At 37.7% G+C, this 10,968-nt stretch overlaps 1 protein-coding gene across 1 annotated transcript; it reads right to left on the bottom strand.

The window, feature by feature from the left end:
- Positions 1-3,571: 3,571 nt before the first annotated feature.
- Positions 3,572-9,418, bottom strand: LOC110898576 (AFG1-like ATPase). The gene is made up of 14 exons (XM_022145373.2): positions 9,111-9,418; positions 8,185-8,321; positions 7,966-8,102; positions 7,745-7,890; positions 7,580-7,659; positions 7,222-7,479; positions 6,564-6,674; positions 6,337-6,459; positions 6,115-6,236; positions 5,964-6,033; positions 5,798-5,890; positions 5,576-5,703; positions 5,023-5,164; positions 3,572-3,969 (listed from the first exon to the last, which is right to left on the bottom strand). Exons 1-14 carry the CDS (start codon positions 9,238-9,240, stop codon positions 3,832-3,834), a joined length of 1,815 nt encoding a protein of 604 aa, XP_022001065.1. The 5' UTR covers positions 9,241-9,418; the 3' UTR covers positions 3,572-3,831.
- Between the last annotated feature and the right edge of the window lie 1,550 nt (positions 9,419-10,968).

Genomic DNA, 10,968 nt, shown 5'->3' on the forward strand with positions numbered 1-10,968 from the left:
TTTGAACCCACTTTGAATGAGAATTTCTCCACGTTAGATCAAAGCAAACGACTTGAAGACCCAAACTTTGAAGATCCGAAAGATTGTTGACTCGTTTGGGACCACTAATCTGACTTCTTCGACATTAGTTGTGGGCCCCCCACTATGGACTTCAACCGACACGAGAACATGCCGAATGATTTCGAGAACATGCCAAACGACCAAGAGATGGAAGATGCTTTCATGGAACCCCCCTTCTTGCCCGGTAAAATGTTTGCGGATTATTATTGAATAATAGATAAGATTTTTATTTGAATTCGTATACTATTTTTAATTTTTTTTTCTTCTTATATAGCAAATAACCATTAAAGTACGAGAAAAGTGGTTGGTTTTAAAATCTTTGCGTGACGTGATGACTCCGGCGATTGAAACAGCCATTAGGCAGACGTGTTTCGGTCCATATTTAGACAATAGGTGCACCATATGTGATAGCCTTCTTTTATATGGCGTTGCACAACTACAAATAGCGACTCCTTTTCCCCGTATTGGTATTTCGTATACATTACGAGGGCAGCTATTTACATTCACCCCGAAACAGTTTTGTTTAATAACGGGGCTACGTTTTGGGCACACTTCTTGGTCACCTATAGACCATCCGAACTCATTTAGGAACAGATACTTGCCGAGTGTCGGTGTCGTTACGGTATTGTAATCAGCCGAACCGATACTGACTTAAAGCCCGCCACAAAGCGCAGAGGAATCCAACTTGTATATATAATTGGAAGTTGATCATGAATAGTAATTTGATTTTTATAATAATATATGTAGTTTTTTTCCATACTTTTATCATTTCAATATTGTAATAGATTACTATTATATTTACTTTTAACCTTGAACATATTTATTTAATTTTGACTTTTAATGATTTTCTTTCTTTATATTATTGATATTGTCTGAACTACATCAGTATCATACCGTATCACATCGGCATAGTTTTTTTATTATTAGCTTCATCATGTGCTTATTATGTACGATTCGATAAAAGATCTATTCGAACCACCGTATATAGTTGATTTTCTTATCATCACAAACCGATCTACCGTATTCTTTTTTATAGTTTTTTTGACGTGGCGGTATAAAATTCGATGAACACAAAGTTATATTCGCAATAAACTATTTTTTTGTATTGTAAACTATATCGAGTGTCTGTACGATACTGGTATCGTAATGGATCGATACCGACCGAACAACACCGGTACCGGTATTCGTTTTTAGTGTTTTCAATCGATGTAAAACACGTGTCGATTGGCAACGATTATTATGCCAAGTGCGGTCAGGGCCGGCTCAACCATTTTGGTGGCCTAAGGCGAAATAAAATCTTGTGGCCTTTTTCTCAAAAAAATGTATGTAATTGAAAGTTAAACTTGAAGGACCCAAGTGTAATTATTTGAAAGATTGTGTTAAAATTTAAAAACAAGAAAAAAAATGCTGAACAAGGGATTCGAACCCGGGTCTCACCAACATCCATACATACACAAAACCATTACACTACCAACCACCAATCTATTGATAACTCACACCCTAAATCTTTTATAAATGTACTGTGGTTTCATCAAATTATGGAGGCCCTATAGTCTTGGTGGTCCAAGGCCCAAGCCTCATTTGGCTTACCCTTGGGCCGGCCCTGAGTGCGGTATCGTACTGGTGCTGTAATAAACCAGACCGATAATGACCAAAGGCTCGCAAAGAAGTTTGCGTGAACCCACTTTAAAATCACTGCTTTTCTTTCTTTTGGGCTCAAAAGTGCCATTTCTTTCTTTTGGGTTCAAATTGTCAATGTCTGAAAATATACTCGTCTAGAAATACACGGTCTCATACTAAACAACTTTGAAACCACCACTTTTCTTCCTTTTGTGCTCAAAGTGTCATTGTCTAAAAATATAGCAGTCTGGAAATATACAGTGTCATGATATTGGTACTTCGGTAGATATGTAACACACAAAGATTTACCCATGTGACATAACACCATATCACACACATGACACAACATCACGCCAGGAGCATATCTAGGCCATTTTTTGGGTTCACAGGAACCCGTTCGATTTAGAAAAAAATTAGTGAGAACCTGGTATGATTTGGAAAAAAATAATAATAATCTACCAAAAGAAACCCAGTAAAAAAAGTTCCTAGATCCGCCACTGCATCAGGCCTCTGCATATGATAAGTTATATTGTAAAGCAATTATAATTTGTATATCACATTGTCACAATAACACTCTGTCAGGATCTGAAGCCTTCATGATCGTGTTTGTTTGTAATATTTCATCAATGAACGAATGTAAAACAGAGATTTAATGTAGCGGAATTTAAAACAAACTTTATAAACACAATCAAAGGGAAATAGTTTTCGGTAAACACATGTTTCTCATTGAGTCGAATGATTACAATACAGAAATGATTACAGATATGCTTACATACTAAAACTCCCCCTCAGCATGATGCTTGATCGCTCAAGATGAAAGGATTGGAGGAGATAAACTCACTCAGTCAACCAAATGAAACAGTACCGGGTATTGTTCTATTTATAGGCAAAACAAACCACTGAAGCATCTAAGCTGATGTCACCATGAAAGTGACATCTAACAACCTTTAACCACTGTTCTTATACAAACACTGTTAACCTGACCACTGATTCTATACAATTCAAGTGATAAACTAAACTACTGCTTTCTCATTCCATTGTTGCATGCTAAGCACTGATGTTGACCATCAGTGCTTTCCTCAAAGTTGATCAGTCCTTGAGTGGGCAGTCCTTTAATCATCAGCAGTACTTAGATAGCATCAGTAGATTGAACCAGCAGTGTTTAATCTTTAACAGTCTTTGGGGCTTCATCAGTAGTTTGAAGGACAGTAGCTGTTGTATACGGACAGTTGATGGAGGTCACCAAATGTTATAATCACTTTCAAGGGGAAAGCCTAGTGCAAACTACTACTTATGATGAATCCACTGTTATGAACCATTTTTGGCTTTACATCATCTGTTCCTCTGGTAGGGTTCAATCCCAATAATTATTGTTAAGATCTGAGTTTGGATTGATTGTGTTTTACGTTTGAATTAAGATGAAAGATAAATGAGAAATGCAGCGGAATATAAATGATAACAAACTACTTTCCCAGCATTAAATTGTGTAGTGTAAACATTAAGAAATTAAAGAGAGTTAAATGCAATTTTAGTCCCTATGGTTTGGGCCATTTTGCCAGTTTAGTCCAAATGTTCCATTTTTCGTCTGTGTCCAAAAAGGTTTTTCACCGTTGCCATTTTAGTCCACTGGGTAAACTTCATCCATTTTTTCTGTTAACGAGAAGGACAATTCAGTCATTTTATATGTAATTTTGTTAATTAGAAGGGCAATTCGGCCATATAAAATGACCGAATTGCCCTTCTCGTTAACAGAAATAATGAATAAAGTTAACCCAGTGGACTAAAATGGCAACGGTGAAACCTTTTTCGACCCAGAGGCGGAAAATGAAACCTTTGGACTAAACTGGCAAAATGACCCAAACCACAGGGACTAAAATAACATTTAACTCAATTAAAAACAAAAGCAAAACACCATGTTATTGGAATTTAAAAATCAATCACTATATGATGTGTAACTTTTCAATTTTCATAACTGAACAAAGTGACTGCTAATTAGATGTCACAAGGAGCAGACTTGAGTATACAGTATACACTTTAGGGGCTCAGGCTGGGCTACTGATCCCAAATATCACAATATCACCCCTCAAATAAAACTTTATTGGGATTCTTTCTCCAATCTATTATCATCATATCATACAACATATCCACCCTTCAAGCATTTGTTGCTAACCCGGTAGCATGTTTCATGTTACGGGTGTTGAAGCTATTACGGTCGGCCTGAAATAGTGGATGATAAAGCCGCGCTCCTTCCTGGTAGAATGGTGTTTGCATTTCTACGAGACGGGAGACCTACAAACCAGAGCAATCATCAATCAATCAATCATACCCAGTAAAATCCCACAAATAGCAAAGATATTGGTAGGGTCTGGGGAGGGTGGGATGTAGGCACACCTTACCTCTACCCCTAGGGATAGAGAGGCTGCTTCCAGTGAGACCCTCGGCTCCAAAACACCCAGGAAAGAAATAAATAAAACATGAGATGTGTGTGTGTGTATGAAGCTACCAATGTAACATGAGTGGTGAAAGAGTGCATGGTAAACAAGACAAATATAACAACACAAAACAACCTATACACATAGTTACATATCTACGACCATACACTACACCTAAAAACACAATTGTACCCTCTCCTAGAAATCCTTAACCTTAATCCTACCTCTCCACAAGCTCCTATCATGGACAATGTTCTCAGAGAGGTGCAATCTTTGCAAATACTGCCTAATCCGCTCATCCCAAGTAATTTTGGGTCTGCCTCCACTCCTCCTTCCCTCCACCTTGAGAGTTTCAACCACTCTAACTGGCTCTATCGTCTGCCTCCTCTTCACATGCCCAAACCATCTCAATCTTCCCTCCTTTATTTATCTGATATACTAGCTACTTCTAACCTCTCCCTAAAAATATCATTTCTTATCCGGTCTAACCTTTTTGTGCCCACACATCCATCTTAGCATTCTCATCTCTGCCACCTCCATCTTACGTGCTTGTACTTCCTTAATGGCCCAACAATTGGTTCCATATAACATAGCAGGTCTAATTGCAACCCCTATAGAATTTCCCTTTCAATTTTGTTGGTAACCTCCTATCGCACAATACCCCAGTGGCAGCTCTCCACCTACACCATCCAACCTGGATGCGGTGGGCAACGTCGTCTATCTCCCCATCCCTTTGAACAAACGATCCTAGATACTTGAACTTAGTTACCTGCGGAACCACTTGACCTACAAACCAGAGCACTGACATGATATGTATGCTTATGTTTTATACATAGATATATGTTTGTGTATACATGTGCACATATGTACATTTGTGCGAGTATATATATATAGAGAGAGAGAGATTAACCGCTCGACGAAAAGCAAACATTTCCTCTTTTCCAGAAAGCATGGAAATGATACCAGCAGGCGCACCTCCTGAACCAATATTTCCCTCTGCTAAAACATCTCTACGAAGCTTTGAACCTTCTGTCTCCGTTTCAAATTGAAAACTGATATTTAAGTCGTACAATTAGCTTACATAAAAACTTATTAAAAGAATACAAATTTCCAGTTTTAATTAAAAAATTAAATCTAGAATTAATTACTGTTTTCGTCCCTGTGGTTTGTGAAAAATCACTATTTCAGTCCATTAGTTTAAAATTGCGATTTTAGTCCCTGTGGTTTCACTTTCGTAACCATTTCAGTCCCTATGGTTTCACTTTCGTAACCATTTCAATCCATTTATTCTGTTAGTACAGGGACTGAAATGGTTACGAGGTGGACTGAAATGGTTACGAAAGTGATACCACAGGGACTAAAATCGTAATTTTTAAACTAATGGACTGAAATAGTGACTTTTGACAAATCACAGGGACAAAAACAGTAATTAACTCTTAAAACTAAAACAAGAGAAGACTTGCCTCTCTAAATCAAAAAGAGTTCCTTCTTCGGTTCCCTGAAACAGCTCATCAATGGAAGAAGCTGCAGAACAGTATAAACAACAATGGTGGTTGTATAGTTCATCAATGAGTATGATAAATCTCCGTGCCTGAAATAATAAAAAATAGTAACGTAATCAGAACACACTACAAGGTACTAGGATGTCAAATTAGTTATAGTTTGACCAAATTTAGTCAAAGCACCTTGTCACGAATCCGCATACTCATCATAGGAATGTCCGATACGAAAACCGTATGATAGTTCTTGGCCACGGCAATGTAATCCGCCGCCCCAACCTAAAAAAATGATGCTTACAGTCAATGAACTAATATATTACACGTATAAAACACGTTATATATGGAATTTTACCGGACGCCCACATAAATATTCAAATGTGAACTTTGCTACCCCGTTACAGCTTTCGGGAACTTCCAGTGTTCTACATAACGCATTAATCATTCAACATTAAGCTTCATAAACTGAAAAACTATTAGCATTAATGTAAAACATATTAACATACCTGCCAAACATTACCGAGACAGTTTCAGATACAACAGGTTCCCCAAGTTTTCTTACGGTTTCATCCCACACGTTCTCAAATTTCTTGGTTGCAATGCTGTTTAAAGGGTAAAAGTAGGTGACCTACGCATACAAAATCGAGTATAACCACCTCACGTACGAAACTGACATATTCAAAGCTGAAAATGATTCGGTAGATTAACGATAAACCTTAAGTTCTCACCAGGTTTACAGATCTTTGTGATAAAAGACGACGGTAATCAGTTTCACTTCCGATCAAAACAGTTTCACAATGGTCTTCTAATTTGTCAAGAAGCTTCAAGAAAATCTCCCATTGCATACCGTCCTAAATAAACGTGAGTCGTAATTACGAAGAACGATTTCTGGGTTTTATCTTACGTATATGCATGATTAAGATAACGATCATTGACCTTAAAAGTTAAAACTCACCTGATTCAAGTCACTTGGTGCTCTGTTACTGGTAGCAACAAGAACCGTTCCGGTACTTAACAATCGGCTTATAATCCCAGACAACGCCACAATCGCGAACACATCAACCGTCTGTAACAGAAATCGGTAAAGTACTGTCATTCATTATGTTTCAAGTTAAAACATTGAGTAAAATGCCATTTTCGTCCCTGAGGTTTGGTCAGTTTTGCGACTTTTGTCCAAAGGTTATTTTTTCCGCATCTGGATCCGAAAGGTTTTGAAATCTTGCCATTTTCATCCGGATCGTTAACTCCATCCATTTTTCTCCATTAAGTCATGGGTATTTTCGTCTTTTTTGTTAACTTAACGGGCAATTTGGTCTTTGAATACTTGTACATTATGCTAAATGCTTGTATATAAAGTGAAAAAGACCGAACCACCCTTTAAGTTAACAAAAAATACGGAAATACCCCCGACTTAAGTGAGAAAAACGGATGTAGTTAACGAGCCGGATGAAAATGGCAAGATTTCAAATCTTTTGGATCCAGATGCGGAAAAACAAACCTTTGGACGAAAGTCGCAAAACTGACCAAACCCCAGGGACGAAAATGGCATTTTTTACTCTAAAACATTTATGCTACATATACGTAAAGATCTTGATTCTTGATCATTGCTTTACCTGGATTTCATCGAAACATAGAATACTGGCACCTCTTCGGTCGCTTTTCTGGTCAACAAGAAACTTATCCGCAACAGCCGGAAGAATATTTTTCATTTGCATATTCTCCTTATAGCTTTCTTCTGCAGCTATCCATTCCTTAACTTTAGTATCGAACGGAAGGCTTATTATCCAATTAGCAATGCTTGATTGCATCGACTTTTCTTGTACTTCATTCTTCCATACCTTATGCATACGCTCGTTAATCTCTAGCATAGCCTGCGAATACAGATACACAAACATAAACATAAACGTATAAAATACGATTTTTAACTTTTATACCACATGTTCAGTGTAAAAGGTTGAATTCGACACTTGCCTCATGAAAGTGAAATCGTCGTCGGTGTGTAACGATTCCTTTCGTGGCACTATAAAACATATCCATTAGCATCGTCTTGCCTACATTATTCAACTGTTTATAAGAACAATACAAGTAAAGTTGACTAAAATCAAAGGATTAGCAACGGTCAACAAGTCAACAGACCACTTCCGACATTCCCGTAAATGTATAATCCTTTAGGAGCTGGTGGAACAACGGGGCGTTTGCCAACTGCTAAATCCAACTTCTTTTCTCGGTTTAGATACGAAACCCATTTCCCGACTCCAGTTTCTACGTTCACAGGCTTTTTCCTGCATGAAATAAAGTATCATTAATCAAATTAAACAAGAAATAAATCAAATTAACATAACGATTTATTGACTTACCGATCAAGCCATCTGCCCAAAAATCTATTATGTGACTTGTCAAACACTTCACTACGTTGCTGTTTACCCTCGGCTTCCTTAAGCAAAAGCTTGCGCCGCTCATTCTCACGATCCTCTTCCCACTTAGCTAACTTGACCTAAACATAGTGCCAAATAAACCCCAAAATTACAACGGAAATAAACAATATAACATAAGGATTTCGGTTTTTAAAAACCTACATGATACTCTTCCATTTCTTTCTCATACTGCACCAATCTTTGAACCAAGTTATCCAGTTCCAAAGCGACTTTCTCCTGGTATGGATCAAATTGCAATTGTCCTTCTTTAACCAGATTTTTATATTGTCTAAGTGGCCCTGAATCATAATGAATAATGGATAATATGAGACAACATTAAAGAGGGGGGGGGGGGGGGGGGGGGCAAAGATTTCATCTCATCCTTGGTTTAAAGATGCGCACATCACACGACACAATGACAACGAGATCACATTGCTGCAGCAGTACATTCGATATGGCCGATGCGGTCTCATGAGGCAGGCTAGGGCTGGCAAATCGTGTCTTATCGGGTTTAACAGGTCTCTAACGACGCGTGTAACACAAGTATTAAACTTGAATACAGCTCGTTTAACTACTTTATATCTAATGTTTATAACATAGTTTTACATTTTATGTAACAAGAAGAAGAAATGATGGATCCTAACCTCATAATTATATTTATTTTTAAATAAGTAAAAAAATCGCGTTGTGTACTTTTTCGGTAAACAGGTCTAATCGTGTCTTACACTGATATGTATTGCCAGCCGGCTTATGCAATTAACCGGTATTTAACCAAAATTAGACCCTCGATTGCAACGGCATGAGTTTTTCGAATCCGGTTAAACAATTCTGACCATCGTTTGAGCATTTGAACAAATTAGACCACCAGAGATAATGAGAATAATTTATATAATATCATATCGTTTAAAAGCTAACAAGTTAAAACATTATCTAAAAACTATTTTTCAATATTCTAAAAATCACATTTTAGTATTTCTTTTAATAATCAAAACGCATTGAAGTCATCATAGATCAAACACCATAAACTATTAAACATAAATGAGAATAAATGAATTTCAATAGTTCATCATTCTAAAAAGGAGTGATACCTGGGATGATATTAGGAGTGGAAGGTTGAGGATGATCGGAGTAGAGGCGGAGGGCGGTGAGGCGGAAAGAAGAGGTCCGGTGTGGAGAAGCGAACCCTAGGGATCGGAAAGAAGAAATTAGGCGACTCATGGTGGTTAGGGTTTGGGTGTTGGATCATTGGGGTGAAGAAGATGGAGACGATCGTCGTTGATGATTTATTATTGTATAGGGAGGGAGAGAGAAGGGTGAAAAGTGCCGCCAAGTCTCTAACTGTAACGTGGACAACGGTCGGACCATCCACTTAAAGACTTCAACATCATGGACAAGGTTACCATTTTGGCTAAAATCGAAAATAGGAATTTTATTTGAGTAAAGTGTAATTTGTCATCGACAACAATTGTAGAGACAACAGTTTTACAGTTAGATAGTAGTTAGATTTTTAAGACCCTTTAGGTTGGAGGGTGTGGTAAGGGGCTTTATCACGTCACTTTAGCGTTACCTCACCGACACGTCACACAAGGGCTTTAAAGACTCATTCTTTAACTTGTAGGGTGTGGTATAAAGCATTCTTACCACTATAGCGACCCCTTTAATTGCGGTGGTGTGGACGATGGCGACCCGGGGGCATTATGGAGGCTGAGGTGGCGGGGTGGCGCCCCCCACACCCACCGGCCTTAAAAGCAACAACTGTTCTCTTCACCGGTTACAAGTCACCAGTATCAAGAACAAAGGTCACATGGTTTAAAACCAAGTTTAACTAGGAATGAGCATTTGGTAGTAGGTACCGGTACAGTACCGGTCCAACACACCGGTACCACGCTCATCCATAAGTTTAACCATCTCAGGTGGGCACTTAGATGATCATGTTAACTCAGGTGATGGATTAAACTATCATAAATTGACAAAGAGGGTTACAAAATTGGAAACAACTATTGGAGAGATCAAAGAGTTGATGAAAATTTTGATCCAAAACTCCAGAACTCAACCATCAAATGCAGACGTTGTAAAATAAATGTGAGACCACGTTCAACAATACCTACATCTTTAAAAGCAAGCTGCAAAAGAAAGATATTTCATGCAAGTAGAGCTGGTAAAACAAATAGTGGATGCCAAGTACCAAGATACTCAAACAGAAGTTAAAGCTATCAAAGACTTTATCTTTGAAAACACTGGTAAAGCTCTAACTCTCAGTGGCGGACTCAGGAATTTTTCCATGGGGGTGCGGAACATTTTTAAAAATTTTAGGCCCCTAGTTATATGAGTAAAAAAATCGGTTCGTATCGGGTCGGGTCATGTAAAACAAACGAACATCAAACTAAATTTATATAATAATCAAAAACATGTAAACTTTGTTACAGACATAATTAAAACGTCGACGCCCTACGGGTTTTCATTTTTTGAAATCTATCCAAAACATCACTTAAAACTAAATTTTTAAACAATTATTTATCTATATAACATAAGTTCATCGCTCCATAACATAATGTTTCAATTTTAATTTTCAACTATTCAAGCCTAGAAATCATAACGTTAGTTGTAATCACCCTAAAAATATATAAACAACATAATCACCCTAAAAATCATCTAAAAACCATAAACAACGTCAAAACACATAAAATTTCAAACCTATTTAACAACTTTATTACTTTTTTTTTCTCCTATAATATCAATCAAAATCATCAAAATACAAAGAAACTTACCCGTGTTCGGATTCCGGTTAGATTTGGTGTCAAACGACGGTGGTATGGTGGTTGATTACGGTGGTCGCCGGCTGCTGGACTGTTGTCGCTGGGTGGTGTTGTTCGTTGGCAGTGCAGGGACGCAAGAGAGGGAGAGAGCGAGAGAGAATTTCTAAAGGTTTTGGGCTTTAATTATTTT

Source organism: Helianthus annuus, chromosome 13 (genome assembly GCF_002127325.2).
Source record: "Helianthus annuus cultivar XRQ/B chromosome 13, HanXRQr2.0-SUNRISE, whole genome shotgun sequence".
In the NCBI taxonomy this organism is placed as follows: Eukaryota; Viridiplantae; Streptophyta; class Magnoliopsida; order Asterales; family Asteraceae; genus Helianthus; species Helianthus annuus.

Bases quoted from the DNA above. Each gene is read 5' to 3' on its own strand.
- LOC110898576 (XM_022145373.2), bottom strand. From the start codon at position 9,240: ATGAGTCGCCTAATTTCTTCTTTCCGATCCCTAGGGTTCGCTTCTCCA. The intron at 5,891-5,963 runs GTAAAATTCCAT...TCATTTTTTTAG, and splicing joins AATATTTATGTGGGCGTCCG to GTTGGGGCGGCGGATTACAT. The intron at 5,704-5,797 runs GTGCTTTGACTA...TTATTATTTCAG, and splicing joins GTATGCGGATTCGTGACAAG to GCACGGAGATTTATCATACT.